The sequence below is a fragment of the Mastigoproctus giganteus genome, chromosome 4, assembly GCF_048544385.1.
Source record: "Mastigoproctus giganteus isolate SK-2022 chromosome 4, ASM4854438v1, whole genome shotgun sequence".
Taxonomy (NCBI): domain Eukaryota; kingdom Metazoa; phylum Arthropoda; class Arachnida; order Uropygi; family Thelyphonidae; genus Mastigoproctus; species Mastigoproctus giganteus.
The window spans coordinates 127,310,662-127,329,066 of NC_143578.1; the positions used below are offsets into that span (position 1 = coordinate 127,310,662).

General features: G+C 37.1%; 1 protein-coding gene across 3 annotated transcripts in view; it reads left to right on the forward strand.

Moving 5' to 3' along the window:
- Positions 1–441: 441 nt before the first annotated feature.
- LOC150087051 (uncharacterized) overlaps positions 442–18,405 on the forward strand; it is a 521,728-nt gene continuing 503,764 nt past the window's right edge. For all 3 annotated transcript variants that reach the window (XR_016546863.1, XR_016546862.1, XM_090371782.1), the window contains exon 1: positions 442–802. Coding sequence is in view for 1 of the 3 variants with exons in the window: in XM_090371782.1 (XP_090227908.1) it covers positions 512–802 (291 nt within the window). In the remaining 2 variants the exon portion in view is untranslated. The remainder of the gene's footprint in view (positions 803–18,405) is intronic.

Here is an 18,405-nt window from a genome sequence, read left to right on the forward strand (position 1 = left end):
CTGACGTTGATTCCCATAAATTAGACTTCTTGAGATAATAAGGGATACCACAAAGTGGTATCCTAGAAACTAATTCCATGTGAAAGTTTAGCTTAATCCCTCGTAAAGATTGTTTCTGTTCATGCTACCCGCAAGTTCAAAATATTTGAGCAAGACTCTGGTGTAGCGGTTTTCCTTTCCTCTCCATGCATCCTCAATGTACTACATGATTTATATTGTGTGCCCTGTGTTCTCCCATGTAGTCAAAATTGTATATCCTTGACGTCATTAATCATAGATATTATGTAGAAATTCATTGTTTAATTGCTTTCCAAAACGTTGCTCATCAGGTTTTATATTCTGCTTTGGACATGCTTAAGTGCAAGTATGGTCTCTTTTTTTCTTTATTCATTAGGTTTTTGTCTAATAATCTCGTCACCAGTAGATTTCATTGAAGGGAGACTTTCAATGTTGGATATTGAATGGGTTTGTTGTAGGAACTTGACGGCAGTAATTGACTGCTAACGAAATAATGCGGAAGTCATCAAAATCGCGGACTGACAGCAGCAGCAGTAGCAGTTCGTTAGCTGCTGAAAGACTAGCGGATTATCGTGGAAGTGGGGCAGGATCTTCTGTTGGTGTAGTATCTGCAGAAGTTGGAAACTCTAGCCCTAACGTCAGTCCCAATTCTCCCGACATGGACGGAACTCGTCACGGTATTGGAAGTCTAAGTGTCTACACCAGCACTGTCCCTCACGAAGTAGGAGATTGTCATTCGGCTGTTGGTCCAGATCATAGTTGTACCAGCAAAGATATCACAAAGGTAAAAGTAAATTTTATTTTATGCGACCATTATCGCATTCAGTAGGTTACGTTCATTTCTATAAACCGGCAATATAATGCTATTCTTATGTGATTTATATGCATTTATATATATATATATATTAATTTGTGTATTCGCCATGCTTTATGTTGTTTGAAATTCGGTTTCTTAAACAGAAAAAACTAATATTAACTTTTTATCTTATGTTTTGGGGATGAAATTTATCCACACATGTTATATCAGGAAGTGTAAGATAAAGCTCAGCATACTAATGCATTCATGTCACACCATCAATACTTTTCACCACATTGAATATATCTCTGGTTAAGTGGAAGGAAACACAGTAGTGGTAAATGATGTAAAAAAGACCAAAAGTACTAACCCACCACATTTCTCCATCTCCTCTAATTATATGCATAATACCTTATGTTTATTCCAATTACCCACTTTGACAATGCCAGATAGAAGTTTATTCAAGCAGTGAATCACTCTGAATGTAGTTCAGCAAGAGAGAGATTGATTATTGAAAGCTCCCCATTATAACTTGCTATACTTATGGTATTGCCATAAGTATACTTCACACGTGAATGAAGATATTTATTCTGCTTGTCAGAAGGATCATCAATAATTATGCCATTCATACCAGAAATATTGCAATTTTTATGATAAAAATAAATAAATGTGTATATTGTCCATCATGAGTTTGACATGCTGCTTGAATGGTTGAAGTGTGATGTATTTTTGTTGTAGATATAACAGGATACTTCCTTCCAGATACAGGATAACATGGTGGACTAAGAACAGGATGCTTTTTGAACTGTTAAAAGATGGTACTGTAACATTTCCAGAGTTCCTCAAAAAAAGTTTTGTATATGATGTGACACTGAAAATAAAAGGCTATAAAGAATCATTGTAAATGCAAAATGCCTAACTCTTTGCATTCTTGGAATTAGTCTGTTCAGATACAAATTAACTGAAAGGCATTTGACAAGATCAATTTGTTCTTCAATTCATTTAATTGCAACTTATGTTGAGAATATCACATCTGAAATATTATCACAGTTAACTTATGTCAAGTGCATTAGCATTCTCTAAAATACATAAAAGCCAGTTTGCATTTCTCATTTTAAGAGGTAACTCCCATCCATTTTTGCTGGGTTTGCATTTTAGTGTTATTCAAAGAAGCTGATAGACCCACATTTCCATTTAAGTGGCATTGGTGTGTTACACCAACACCACCTGAAAAATGTATAAAAAGACAATACTATACATTTATTCATCTGTCGACGGATAACTGTATTGTCTTTATATAGTTTTTAAATAAAGGCTCTACAGTGATATTTTTTAAATTTATTTTCATTTAGCACTACCTATGTGTGTATATCATTAAATTTTCCATTTAGTTGTGTTCTAAGTTTTTTGCCATTTAATGGATTATTGCTTAATCTGGATGACCTCCCCTCCAATTAATTCGTATTAGCAAGGGTTTACTGTATATACACACACACACACACACACACACACACACACACACACACACACACACACACACACGTCTTTCAAAAACCAGAAGGTATCCGCTATTCACCTTAAAAAATCCAGAAGGTATACAATGAATGCCTTCTGGAATTTTTTAACCCTGTGTGTATATATATATCTTTCATATTGTTGATTTCTTCCGTGTTTTGTTTAGTATTGTATTGTTAAGGTGTTAAAGAAGAAGCAAAGGTGTCTGTATCACCCTGATAATTTCTGCTGTGTGTGTGGATGGTTTACAAAAACTTGGAAACAAAAAAAAAAAAAATTCTTATTACCTGCACAACAGATTTGTGGGTGTGGCTAAATGGGAAAATTAAAAGTATATATTTTTTCTATCTTTGTGGTATGCCAAGAACTGTGAAACCGTATTGACAATTGCTATTTCTGAATGACAGAAATATCATGGATGTCCAGAGAAAACTAGCACTGCACCAAATTCGTAACATGCAGTTTGCAATAAAGGCTGTTCCATATAATGAAAACCTGCCAACATCACATGATCTAAAATCAGGGGATAAAAGAAGCAGTGATGAATATATCAAGGCTGCTTGTATTTCAGTATTGCCCACAACTGTGGAGTACATTGCTGGACTGTCCATTTCAATAGATTTGGTCTACTATCCCAACGATACCAATTCAGCACACTTAATTAAGTAAGAATTGAATGGCTTAGTTTGTGATTTAAACTTATATAAAGAACAAGCAGAACTCTTGGTTCTAGGTTACATTGAAAGTTACTTGAAGCATGAACTGAAATTATAGTGCATCAAAAATGTCAGCATTTTCAGAATATTTAGTTATGTAAGATATGTGTTTCTGTAAAGATATTAGTAGTCCCAAATGAAATGATTGTTGAACAAAATGTTAATAAATAGTATATATTTATTGATGCCTCAATATTAAGTTTAAAAGCAGTTTTGCTGCACAATAGAAATGCATTAATATCAGTTCCTTTACTTCGTTGTGTTGGCTTGAAAGAAACAGATGAAGGTATGTCCACGATCTAGTTTGCATTAAAATACCTCAGTGTGCTTGGAATGACTGTGGTGATCTTCAAGTAATTGATTATTCACTGGTCTACCAGAAGGATTCATAAAATACTGTTGTTTGCTATATTTGTGGAACAGTTCTGCAGCAGGAAAACATGTTAGTATTAGTTGAGGCATATGATGCAAGAAAGCAAGCTTATATAGCATCAGCTAAAAAAAAAAAACCTTCCCATTTCACCCATCCAGTCAATCCAAGTGTTTTTCTAGTTCAGACTTAAATTTATTTAAGTTATAAACTTCCACAACAACAGATGGAAGTCTGTTCCAGCAATCAACTACCTGCTGGCTAAAAGCAAACTTCCAGACATCTGTTCTACAACTCTTTCCTTATTTGAATCAATGCCCCTTCAGGTTCTTAATCTGAGAAAGTGGAAGAATCCCATCAGCATTGAGCCTGTCCAAACCATTCAAGGCGCCTTATACATTTAAATCAGATAACCTCGCAGTTGCCTAGTTTCCAAACACTGCAATTTGCGGAACTTAAGCCTTTCTTCATAAGAGCACGCTTTTGTTTCTCTCACCAATCTGTACTCGTCCTAGAAACTCCACATCCTTCCTAAAATGAGGTCTCCAGACCTCTATGCAATGACCTAGTCTGGCAGCCCATCTGCACTACTTGGAGAACTTCATATCTGACTGCACAATTATCACCAGGTCTTTTTCATTCTCCACTTCCCTGAGTGTAGTACCACACAGTTGGTACGTTTCTCTTGGGTTACTGCTACCCATATGCAGTACTTTGCATTTGTCAATGTTAAACTTCAGTTGCCACTTCTCAGCCCATTTGCCCAACTTATCTAGATCTAGTTGGAGTAGCATACTGTCTTTACTGTCGTTAACAACCATGGTAACCTTTGTATCATCTGCAAACTTGGACATTAAACCCGATATACCTTAATCAATATCATTGATAAATATACAAAACAACAATGGGCCCAACACCGAACCCTGGGGAACTCCACTAATAACATTTTTCCACGAAGAGCAGTGTCTATTGTTTAACACTCTCTGTTGTCTCCCACTCAACCATCCCTTTATCCATTGTAGCAACTTAACCTTAATGCCCTATCTCTCCAATTTGTACAGCAGTCTTCCATGTGCAACAGTATGAAAAGCTTTTCTGAAATCCAAGTATATGATATCAAATTTTTTTTGGCATTCAGTTCCTTTTTTACCACATCATAGTATCCAATCAAATTGGTCAGACAAGACCACCCTTTAACAAACCCATGCTGTCTTAACTATTAATGCAGTCTTGCATAGGTGATCCTGGAATACTTCTTTAACCAGTGATTCCATTATTTTCCTCGGAACACAAATTAAACTATCAGGTCTATAGTTACTTGTTACCTTTTGTGAACCCATTTTGTGAATTGGTGATCATTTGCACACCTGCAGTCCATGGGTACCTCCCCTGAATCCAAGGAAGCTCTCATAATTATGGCTAAGGGTTTGCTTACTTCCTTTGCTGCCTCCTTTAATATAACTGGGTAGATTCTATCTTCCCCCAAGTGCCTTTTTATGTTTAATTTCAACAGTTTCTCCTCCACTTTGCTGCTCTCAGTTATTACAAAATCACTTAGCTCCCTGTTAGAGTTTGATAAACTTCTGGCACTCCCCTCATTAAATAATGCCTCATGTGTGAATATAGATGCAAAATAATCATTGTTTATCAGCTACCTGAGCATGATCATCAATAGTCAACCCATCTATGTTAAGTTCTCCAATCTGATTCTTCCCTTTCTTTCTAGAGGTTACATAAGTAAAGAACTCTTTGCTGTTTTTCTTTGCATCCTTTGCCAAGGATTTCTTGTAATCTGCCTTTGCCTGCCTAACCTCCTTTGTGACTTGATTGCAGACTAGTTTATATCTGCCATAGGCTTCTGTGTCACCTGATACTTTATATTCATCCCATACATTTTTCTTCTCTGCCACAAGCCTCATTAGTTCATCTGACCTCCATTTAGGCCTAAACCTCAGTATGTCATCTTTGATCCCTCTGTACAGAATTTAAAAACTGTATGAGACCCCTGTAGTCACCTTTACGAAAGCAATAGCCCTTCCCTTTAGCCTTAATGGTAGTTACATCTTTAAGTAATTCCCACATCAGTACATTTTGATCACTGTCACCCAGTGGTTCCTTTATTTGCAAATTCTTAATGTATGAATAATCACTGCTGATAATCAGATCAAGAGTATTACTACCTCTGGTTGCCTCGCAAACATGTTGCTGTAGAAAACAGTCATCCAATAAATCCACAAAAGTCTTGCTAGTGTGCGAGTGACCAATTCAAGTTACTGTCAATATCTGGCAAGTTAAAATCCCCCATTATAAGACATTCTGATTTACTGGCCCACTATTTCTCTGCACAATTGCTCATTATACTCATCAGATTCATTAGGCCTATAACACACACCTACTCTCATTTTTCCTTTCCCAATGTTTATGCCCCACCAAACAGACTCAACGTTGCATTGTCCACCAGCATCATTTGGATGCACTTCCTTAGATTTTGTGTTTCTTAACTAACAGCATAACCCCCTCCCTTCCTGTCTTGTCTATCCTTTCTGTACACATTGTACTCCCTATATTCCAATTCTGCACAGCTTATGTCTGTGTGACACCAAGTCTCTGTTTATTAACTATACTCCTGGCACCGGTGTACATGCAAGTATACAAGCACCTGTTTCTATTCTTAGTTACTCTAACATAGCCCATGTATTTATTTGTTCCACAATGACTGGATTCCTGGAAATCTCCATTGCCTTGCTTTCCAAGCTGCTGCTCATCCTAATAGAAGCACTTTTGCCTCTGCCTGCTGCCGCTGTTAACATTTAATCTGTGTATCCCCTCAGGCTAGTAGTTTTCCGACCCACCTAACACCGCCTCGATAGCATCAGCAAATATTCTTGCACCCTTTCTATTTAAGTTTATCCCATCCCTGTAGAAGCAGTGTCTCCTGTCAACAAGCACAGACCATGCTGAAAAAATTCTACCCCTTGAGCCTTGCACAATCTCTCCAGGACAGAATTGATCAACAAGGCTCTCATCGTATACTACCCCATACGTACCATATGGCTATCAACATAGCTTATGGTTTTATTGAAAGCTCATTCGACTCAAGATAGCCCATGTCTTATGTGTAATAGTTCTTTTTCAAATGCAACTATGAGACTATCAAGACTTTTAGATCACTTAAAAAGGAAACAGCCTGATAAAGTTGGTAAACATATTGAATATTTTAAAAATTTAAACAGAATTTTGAGCAACATAACATTGTTACTTCGTTATATAAGAAGAACACAAACAAATGACAATGGAATGATTGCATCTTATAAAATTGCACAAATCATTGCAAAAACTGGTAGTGCTCATACAGTTGCTAAGACTGTTATATGAAACTCATTAGAGACTGTAATTTCAACAGTGATGCATCAAAATCCTTCCACTATTTTAAAAGCATTGCCATTGAGTAACAATTCAGTTCGAAGACAAATTGATGAGATGTCAGTTAACATCAGCAACTCACATCTGGTGAGTATGGGCTTGGCACACTGAGCAGGATATCATCTTTCTTGGTGATTTCTTTCTATTTCTGAGGCTTGTTCTCTCTCTCTCTCTCTCTCTCTCTCTCTCTCTCTCTCTCTCTCTCTCTCTCTCTCTCTCTCTCTCTTTCTCTCTCTCTCAGGGTAATTCAGAAAATTTTTTTTTTTTTTGGCTGGTGCAGCCAAAAAAAAAGCCTCAAGCTTCCTTGTACCATATGGCTAATAATAATAACATTGAAGAGCAGCTACGATAATTGACAAATTAAAAATGAACATTTTCTATTCAGAATTATGAAACCACAGGTACTGACAATAACACACTTCTGATGGCATACGTTTGTTATTTCCATGATGATTGTAAATTGCAAGAAGAGATTCTGTAAAACCTATAGAAACTTGACTGTACTAGAACATTCATTTTTGCTGCTGTAAAAACATGGTTTTTACAGCAGCAAAAATTATGAAAAACAAGTACCATTGGAAAATTTTGTATCCTATTCTGCTGATGGTGCTACTTCCATGGTTGGAAGACAAATGTTTTATAGCCCAACTAAAGGAAATATGTCCTGAAGTCCTTGCAATACACTGCATTGTGCACAGACATCATCTGGTTGCAAAAAATATTAGTCCAGTCCTTTATCAATCTCTCAGTATATTTATTAAAATCATCAATAAAATAAAGTCACAATGCAAATATGATCGCCTTTCAGAAAATTTTGTGTTGATAATGAAGAACAGTATGCAAGGCTTCTTTTACGTACAGAAGTCAGATGGCTTTCTAAAGGAAACTGTCTAACAAAATTTGTAAAACCTTTTTTTTTTTTTTATATGATAATTAGTTTAGAAAGCGAAGGGGAGACAGATTTAGCAAAGGAGATCAGCAAACACAAAAACAATGTATACTGTGTAGCTTGGATTTTTCGAAAACTTAACAAAATATCACTTCAACTTCAAGGGAAATTAATTATGGTGATAGACTGCAAATGCTTTTTAAAAGCCTTCACTGAAATACTGGAAATAATTGAAAGAAATTTAGTGAGAAAACAATTTCATGGTATGCAAGAGTTAGCTGAAATCGATGAATTTTTCGCCGAGAATGGTCCTAAGAATTATTCAGATCATTTGTGTTCTTTACAAGGTGAAGTGAAAAATAGATTTTCAGATTTATTTTCTTTTAAAGTGAAGCCATGGATGTTAGATCCAATTGGATGCGATGCTGGGTCTGCTAGTGAAGAAAGTCAAGAACAACTCATTGAATTAAAATTTAATGAAGAAGGCAAATATAAATTCGAAAAAGGTGGAATGGCTGAGTTGTGGGGATCAAAAACAACTAAACTTCTTTATCCAACAATGTGGTCTTAAATGGCCAAAATACTTCTTTGTTTTCCAACGTCTTATATGGTTGAGAGTGGGTTGAGTTGAGTAAATAAAGTATTAACAAAGGAAGGAAACAGAACTGACATATGTTCACGAGAAGACATTAGAATTAAACTTACTAATATCATACCAAACATTGACCTTTTAGCTAGGAAGCATCAGGCTCAGAGATGCCATTGAATAAAAAAAGTATAAAGTATTTTCTTATTTAAAATTTCATGGGGGGTGATTAGGAAAAAAAATTGTCTAAAAAAGCCCATTAGGGGATGATAATTAAAAGTTGAGAAACACTAGTTTAGAATAATGAACAATTCTGTGATGGGCATGGATAAAGAAGGAAGCAGATTTTGCCACTTAAGGGAAGCAGAAACCACTTCTTTCTGTTTTGCATCTGTTAAACTGGGGAACACTAAGGTAATTGCTTACCACTTTAACAGATGCAAACCTAAAAGAAGGAATTTTTATTGGATCTCAAATATGATGTATTTGAAAAGCTGCAGGATACTGAACTAACATCTGGTGGTTTGAAGCAGTTGTGTATGAATTTTTTGGAAGAAGGAAAGATCTGTGTTGAATCTCAGTTGTCAAGAGTCTCTATACTGCAATGTTGTTATGAATTACAAAACCACTACAAAACATGTTATGAAATGCCAAACATGTTTTGAAAATTCATTTTATGTTCTCTTCACCATGCCTGTCTCTGTTCGAATTGAACAACTCAAATCCCAATGGTTGGATTTTCATGAAATTTTATATTTGGGCATTCTAAAAATTCTTGTTGAGCCATAACCAATTTCATTTAAGGTGGACAAAAAGAAATCTGGCAATTGTTTCTTTATTCCATACAATTTGTATACAAAAAAGAAATTCATTGATCGAATCTAGTTTAACTGCAGTATTGTTAACTTTAGACAGTCTGCACATGCTTTTGTTATGTAAGACTTGTAAACATGGTGTCACTTGTGAAGAGAGATACATATAGAAAAAAGACATAAAAAAAAAATTAAATGGAGGAGAGTAATGAAATTCAGTTTTAATTAATCCGAACAGTTATGTTTAAAGAATGTAAAATTATAGAGTATAATCTTATTAATTAATTGGTAAAGAGATAACTATATTTACTTTTCACTTTTAGTATTAATAGTGGAAAATGATGCAAGAAAGCAAGCTTATACAGCATCAGGCAAAAAGAAAAAAACCCACTTCCCATTTTGCCTATCTATTCTCTTTAATAATTTGTCTAGTTTTTCCTTAAATTTCTTGCAACTATCCACTTCAACAACAGATAGAAGCTTGTTCCAAGAATCAACCACCCATTGGCTGAAGGCAAATTTTCACACATCTGTATTGCAACCATTCTTCCTCAATTTGAATTTGTCCCCTCTTGTGCATGGTCTGAGCAAGAGGAAGAATCTCATCAGCATACAGTTTGCTTAAATCAGTCAGTCTTAAACACTTCAGTCAGATCACCTCATAGTTGTCTAGTCTCGTGGCACTGCAATTTGCAGAACTGAAGCCTTTCTTGGAAAGTGCACCGCTTTGTTGTACCCCCTCCACTAGTCTCTTTGCCCTTCTCTATACCACTCACACCAGCTCTACATCCTAAAACAAGGCCTACAGAGCTATAATGCACTACTCGAGATGTGGCCTGACCATTGCCTTATACAACGTGTTAATTAACTCCTTATCCCTGCTAGCAACATTTTTATATCATTGACAGAACCCTATGAATTGTTCTTGTAGCCTATCTGTGCTGCTTAGAGAACCTCATATCTGACTGCACAGTTATTCCCAGGTCCATGGCAATGAGAAAAGTTATTGCAAAACTTCTTCAAAGTATAATTTAATTCATTAAATTCCTTGCTAAAAATAACTTGCATTTTATGAAAATATAGGAAACATTGAGGATAAAGACTTTGGGGTGATTTTATCCATTTTCCTCCTTGGAAAATTGATCCAATCCAGCATCATCATTTTTAGGATTTATTTCTTAACAATATTAGTTAAAAATGTGTTCTCTGGAACATTGTTTTCTTATGTTATCCAAGGATTGTTTTTTTTTTTTTTTTTTTATTGATTTTTTATTTAATTTCTACACTATTACTGTTTTTTCATTTTTAATATTAGTATTAGTACTGGCAAATGATGCAAGAAAGCAAATTTATAGAGTATAAAAAAAAACAAACCTTTCCATATCACTTCTACATCCAATCCAATAGTGTCTAGTTCTTCCTTGAATTTTCTTAAACTACCCACTTCCACAACAACAGATGGAAGTTTTTTACACAATCAATCATCTTGCTAGCTGAAGGCAAACCTCCACATATATATTCTGCAGCCACCGTATATCAGTTTGAATTTGTGCCCCCTCGTGTGTATTCTGAGAATGAGGCAGAATGCCATCAGCATTGAGCTTGCTCAATCCATTCAAAGCCTTAAGCACTTCAATCAGATCAATTCACGGGTGTTTAGTCTCCAGAAGCTGCAGTTTGTAGAACTAAAGCCTTGCTTGGTAAGCTCATCCTTTTGTTCCCTTCACCAATCTCGTTGACCTCCTTTGCACCTGTTCCAGCAGACCTAGTACATCCTACCTAAAATGAGCACCCCCAAGACCCGTATGCAGTAGTCAAGAAGCAGCATAACCATTCTGTTTTTTTTTTTTTATTATTATTATTAACTATATGGTGCAAGGAAGCCTGAGGCTTATGCTGCACCAGCCAGAAAAAAAATCCTGGGTGTGCCAAGCCCAAACTCACCAGGACAATGGGATAATAACATTTTCCCTGCTAGCAAAGTCATTATACATCACTGAAAAAAACCCCATGAGCTGTCCTGGTATCCTGTCTTCTCTGCTCAGAGAACTTTATATATGACTGCACAATTACCTCCAGGTCATTTTCAACTACCCTGAGTATAGTATCACACAGTTGGTATGTTAATCTGAGATTACTGCTACCCATATATAGTACCTTTCATTTGTCAATGTTAAACTTCAAATGCCATTTTTCAGCTCATCTCCTTAATTTTTTTTTAGATTCTATTGCAGTAGCATACCTCGATTATTGTCATTAACCACACTGCTAACATTTGTATAATCTGCAGACTGAGACATTAAGTTGGATATGCCTTCATCAGTATCATTAATAAATATATAGAAAATAGCAATGGGCCCTGAACTGAACCTTGGGAAACTCCACTAATAACATTAGTCCATAAAGAGCAATGTTCATCAATAACCACTCTGTCTTTTCCCATTCAACCATCACTTTGTCCATAGCAGTAACTTGAATTTAATGCCATACTGCTCCAGTTTATACAACAGTCGTTTATGTGCAACTTTATCAAAAGCTTTCCTGAAATTCTAGTATATGATATTAAAATTATTTTTTGCATTCAGTTTTATTGTTACTGCATCACAGTATCCAATCAGATTGGCCAGACAACTGTTCTTAACAAATGCATGCTGTGATTGTCATATAATGACCGGCGGAATTACTTAGCAAGTACAGGTCACTGCTGAAAAAAAGCCGTGAATTAGGGTTGAACTTGAAAGTGTCTGCAATTCTGCCCAGACACGATAGGAGGGAGTATATGATGAGAGCCTTGTCGATCAATTCGGCCCTGGAGGGATTGTGCAAGGCTCAAGGGGTAGAATTTTTTTCAGCCTGGACTGTACTTGTTAACAGGAGAGATTGCTTCTACAGGGATGGGATACACTTAAATAGAAAGGGTGCAAGAATTTTTGCTGATGCTGTCGAGGCAGTGTTAGGTGGGTCGGAAAACTGCTAGTTGGGGGGGATACAAGGACTAATAGATTAACAGTAGCCACTGGCAGAGGTGGAAGTGATTCTTGCACTGCTTCTATTGATATGAGCAGAAGTCTGAAAAACAAGATGCAGGATATTTCAGAGACTGCTGGTAGTCATTGCGGTACAAGTAAACACATGGGTTGCGTTAGGGTAGCAAAGAATAGAAACAGGTGCATGTATACCTGCGTGTACACCAATGCTAGGAGTTTGGTAAATAAATTTGATGAATTTGAGGTATTGCTCAAAACATCAAAGGCAGATATTGTTGGGATATCAGAGACGTGGTGTCACACAGATATAAGTAATGCGGAACTGGAATTTGGGGAATACAATGTGTATAGAAAGGATAGACAGGACAGGAGGGGAGGAGGGGTTATGCTATTAATTAAGAAACACATAAAGTCCAAGGAAGTGAAGCCAGTTGACATCGATGGACAGGGCAGTGCCGAATCAGTTTGGTGTGACATAAGCATAGGGAAATCAAAATTGAGAGTAGGAGTGTGCTATAGGCCTAATGACTCTGATGAGTATAATAAGATATTGTACAGGGAAATAGAGTGGGCCAGTAAATCAGAGAGTCTTATAATGGGGGATTTTAATTTCCCAGATATTGACTGGAATTTGTGGGTTGGTCACTCGCACACTAGCAAGGCTTTTGTGGATTTATTGGATGATTGTTTTCTACATCAGCATGTTCGTGAGGCAACAAGAGGGAGCAATACTCTTGATCTGATTATCAGTAGTGACTCTTCGTGCATTAAGAACCTGCAGATAAATGAACCACTAGGTGGCAGTGATCACAGTGTGTTGAAGTGGGATTTACTCAAGGAGGTAACTACCATCAGAGGTAAAGGGAAGGGTTTTTGTTTTCGTAAAGGCGACTATGATGGTCTGAGACAGTATTTAAATTCTGTACAGTGGGACCAACTGATGATGTTACCAACAGCAAACTCTAAATGGGAAGCATTCAAGGAACTAATCTTGGAGGCTACCAGGCTTTACATACCAACTAAGAAATATTGTTCAAGGTTTAGGCCTAAATGGTTGTCAGATGAACTAATGAGACATGTGGCAGAGAAGAAAAATGCATGGGATACATATAAATTAATGGGTGACATGGAAGCCTATGATAGATATAAGTTGGTCTGTAACCAAGTCACAAAGGAGATTAGGCAGGCAAAGGCAGACTACGAAAAATCCTTGGCAAAGGATGCAAAGAAAAACAGAAAAGAGTTCTTTACATACTTGAACTCGAGAAGGAAAGGGATGAATCAGATTGGTCCACTGGATATTGATGGTTCAACAGTTGAGGATCCTGCTCAGGTGGCTAACAATCTAAACGAGTATTTTGCATCTACATTCACGCATGAGGAGTTATTCAGGAAGGAGAATGATGTAGGTAAAGTAAACATTGGCAGTGAGCTGGATGATTTTGTAATAACTGAGAGGAAAGTGGAGGAGAGATTGTTGAGGATAAACATAAAAAAGGCACCTGGGGTGGATGGGATCTATCCAGTTATATTAAAGGAGGCAGCAAAGGAAGTATGCAAACCCCTAGCCATAATTATGAGAGCTTCTTTGGACTCAGGGGAGGTACCCATAGACTGGAGATGTGCAAATGTAACCCCAATTCACAAAGGAGGATCAAAGGCTGACACAAGTAATTATAGACCTGTTAGTTTAACTTCTGTTCCAGGTAAATTAATGGAGGCACTGGTTAAAGAAGCACTGCAGGATCATCTAGACAAGAATTCAGTTATAGCTCAGACGCAGCATGGTTTTGTTAAGGGCAGGTCTTGCCTGACCAATTTGATTGGATACTATGATGTAGTCACAAAAGAACTGGATGCAGGGAATAACTTTGATATTATATATTTGGATCTTAGAAAGGCTTTTGATACTGTTGCACATGGAAGACTGCTGCACAAATTGGAGCAGTGTGGCATTGGAGGCAAATTGCTACTATGGATAAGGGGATGGTTGAGTGGCAGAAGACAGAGAGTGGTAATCAATGGACACTGCTCAACGTGGACTAATGTTATTAGTGGAGTTCCTCAAGGTTCAGTGTTGGGTCCGTTGTTGTTTTCGGTGTTTATGAATGATATTGATGATGGGATATCAAGTTTAATGTCCAAGTTTGCAGATGATACAAAGGTTGGCAGGGTCGTTAAGGACACTACTGACGCTATGCTGCTGCAACAGGATCTGGAAAGGTTGAACAGATGGGCTGAGAGGTGGCAAATGAAGTTTAACATTGACAAATGTAAAGTACTACATATGGGAAACAGTAACCCCAGAGCAACGTATCAACTCTGCGGTACTGCACTGACAGTGGTGGAGAATGAAAAGGACCTGGGGGTAATTGTGCAGGGAGATATGAAGTTCTCTGAGCAGTGCAGACGAGCTGCAAGAGTAGCTCATGGTGTCTTGTCAATGATATACAGGAATTTTTCTAGCAGGGATAAGGAGGTGATTATTCCCTTGTATAAGGCAATGGTTAGGCCACATCTTGAGTACTGTATACAGGTCTGGAGGCCTCATTTCAAGAAGGATGTAGAGCTGCTGGAACGGGTACAGAGAAGGGCAACAAGATTAGTAAATGGAACAAAGGGTTGCTCTTACGAAGAAAGGCTTAAGTTTTGCAAATTACAGAGTCTGGAGACTAGGCACCGGCGAGGTGATCTGATAGAGGTGTATAAGGCCTTGAATGGTTTGAGCATGCTCAATGCAAATGGGATTCTTCATCTTTCTCAGAATAATCACCTCAGAGGGCATAAATTCAAATTGAGGAAGGACGGATGTCGGATAGATGTGCGGAAATTTGCCTTTGGCCAGCGGGTGGTTGGTTGGTGGAACCGACTTCCATCACTTGTTGTTGAAGTTGATAGCCTAAACAAATTTAAAGCTCAACTGGACAGGTATTTCGAACGAACGGAGGGGTGAAATGGGAGTGGGTTTTTTTTTTTTTTTTTTTGGCTGATGCTGAATAAGCTTGCTTTCTTGCATCGTATGCCTCTACTAATGCTAATGCTAATGCTAATGCTAATTTCATTCCTGTCTAGGTGGTCCTGCTTTCTGTCTTTAACGAGTGACTCCATTAATTTCTCAGGGAACACAAGTTAAGCTTATAAGTCTGTAATTACTTACTTCACCCTTTGGCCCTTTTGAAAAATGGAGATACATTTGCATGTCTCCAGCCGATGAAGATCTATCCTGAACCCAAAATATGCTCTTGTAATAATGGCTAAGATTTTGCTTACCTGTTTTGCTGCCTCCCTCAATATAATTAGATACATCCCATCCCCACCCCAGCTACCTTTTTTTTTTTGTGTGTGTTTAGCTTCAGCAATTTCTCTTCCACTCTTTTTTTCAGTTATCATATAAGCATTTAATTCATATTAGAGTTTGATAAACTTCTGGCATTCCATTGGTGATCCTCTTCTCAAATTTGGTAAATTTGATGATGCCTCCCAAACACAGTGGACTATTCTCTCCTACAATCGCTAGACAAATCGCCGCAAAGGTGAGTCGATTGAAAGATCAGTCCACCACCCGATCCCAACCATCAATCGAAATGCAGCGATTCCCTGACCATTATTGGCCTTGTGGTCCTCTCAACAGAGGACCACAAGATGGGTCAGTCTATTTTGGATTTATTTTTATTTTATTTTATTGTAGTGGTTTACATCTCTGTTGGTGATGTTTCACATAAATTTGGGCTTGGTGCACGTCAGAGGGGGTGCCGTTAAATTTCTATTTAATTGGCATTTGAAATTTAATGGATTATTATTTTATTATCTTTGCATTTAGATGTTCTAAATTATCTTAGTTTCCGCTGCAATATTTTTACTCTTGTTACCCTTCTCTTCCCTCCCTGTTTGTTTGATCGTTATGTTTAATTTTGACTATTTTCGCTCTTCTGTCTTGCCATGCTGCTGGCATTTTTTTTTTTTTTTTTTAATTCTTAGTCTAATTTATTTTTATTGTTATATTTCAAGCATCATGTAGAGGAATATACTTTTTGCTGCCTCTGATGTTTGCTTTACCTTTTTATTTTATTTTTATTATGAAAGATTCTGTTTCCAACTATTTTAAACGTTATTCAAATATATGTACAATTATATATATATATATATATATATATATATATATATATATATATATTGTGAATTTAACTATTGTGGTGTTGATTGATGTTATGATACGTGTGTATCCACGCGAGTGTCTTTAAAAGTAAAAATACAGTAATAAAAAATTAATATTTTGTTAACGAACAATTTATGTGTTAGTCCACCCATGATTCTAAAGAAAAAAGGTCAGGTTACCGCCTCCACTTTGGGAGCGGTTCAAGCTCCCATGGAATTCAAGTGGAGGTAACCTGACCTTTTTTCACCATTATGGAAAGCATTCATTAGGGCATGCACAATTAGGGCAAGTTACCATTGAGGCAAGTGACCATTAGTGCTTCTGAGATTAGGGCAAGTGATACTAAACCGATATTATCCACTGTTGTGTTCATGCACCAATCAGCACATTGTTTGCCACACTTACCCATCAATCAGTATATCGTTTTTGGCTTCTGCTCCACACTGATAACGCCTACTGCCTGTTTACCGAGCGAGCGGCACTAGAGTGCTTTATTGGGAAACTAATTTTCCGCATCAGTTAGCGGACGCTTCCTGTGGTTCTCGTGTTGGCTTTATTTACCTTCGCCGGTTTGAATTTCCCCAGTTTTTCCATGAGTTGCAAATTCAGAAAAATGCATGTCACTATGCATATTTTTACACTGTTGCCGAATCCATGTGCTGTTGTTTAGATCTGTTTAGTCTTTAGGATGAAATTGATATGTCACAATCCAGAAGAGTGGTGTCTTTTCATAGGTAGTTCACGTGAAAGCTTGAAAGCAGCATTCTTCACAATGCGAGTAACAACCCATTGATTTCTGTTACATTCTTGGGAACTGTTTTCATAGCATGGCGAGGATCGTCTGATCATAGATAATCAATTTCTCAATGGAAATGCTTACCTTTCTATCCTCTTCAAAACTTTTATAATGACAGTGTATTCAGAAAACTCTAGCATCTATCAAGAAGACAATGCGCAATGCCACAAGGTACAGCGGGTTGCTAACTGATTTTATAAACATGACAGTGAATTCTTTATCCTCCCATTGCCACCCAACTTATCTGGTCTCACCCCAGCTGAGCTTGTTTTAAATTTGAACTTACTGGAAAAGGACTCGATACAGTGACCATCCACCTGATAATGTGTGGGCATTACTACCACAGGATACTCTGCAAGACCTTGTGGAGTCCATGCCAAGACATGTGCTTAGAGGATTTTGAAAATGAACATGTTTTACTTTGAAAATCTTTTATGAAAAATTATTACTATTAATGTTAAAATCATTCACCTAGCCAAAGCAAATCTATTAATTAATTGCAAACTTAATTTTAAAATTTCATTCTTTCCATTGAAATTAATCGTTGTCTATAATTCTTCTTTATAATGGTTCTCTGAACTTCCGTGAATTTTGTCATTAAATTAACAAAGATGCACAAACTGTTGTGCTATTTTCTTGCCTTTCTCTTGTATTATCATTCTGTTTCACTTTTCAGTTTTCTGCTCACGCAGAAGAAACTATACTACCAACCATCAAATCATATGAAACAAACTTGGCTTCCTGACATTTATCAATAAAAAATCTTATTTAAAACATTTTTTATACAGGGTGTCTCAAAAATATTGGTACAGACGTTTAGGGGAGGTAGGTAACATCTAAAGGAATGTGAATTGCATGGGAACCCATAACCGGAAACGTCACCGTAAGTCGGGACACGGCACTGTTCATCAGTTCGCGAGAGGGAAAATTTCTGGTTTATTCATTCAAACAGTAGTCGCTGCACAAAGAGCATGCATCGATATACGAACTGTGAGCTGGCAGACATGCACCTAGTGTATGGATTAACAGAGGGCAATGGACGAGACGCTCAATGAATTTATGGAGAACTCTTCCCAAACATGTACTGGACCACCATTTGTTTGCGTGTATGCATCAAAATTTGTGCGATTATGGGTCATTTAGCATTAGCATTAGTAGAGGCATTTGATGCAAGAAAGCAAGCTTATGCAGCATCAGCCAAAAAAAACCAAAAAAAAACCCCACTTCCACTTCACCCCTCTGTTCGTTCAAAATACCTGTCCGGCTGAGCCTTAAACTTATTTAGGGTATCAACCTCCACTACAAGGGATGGAAGTCTGTTCCACCAACCAACCACCCACT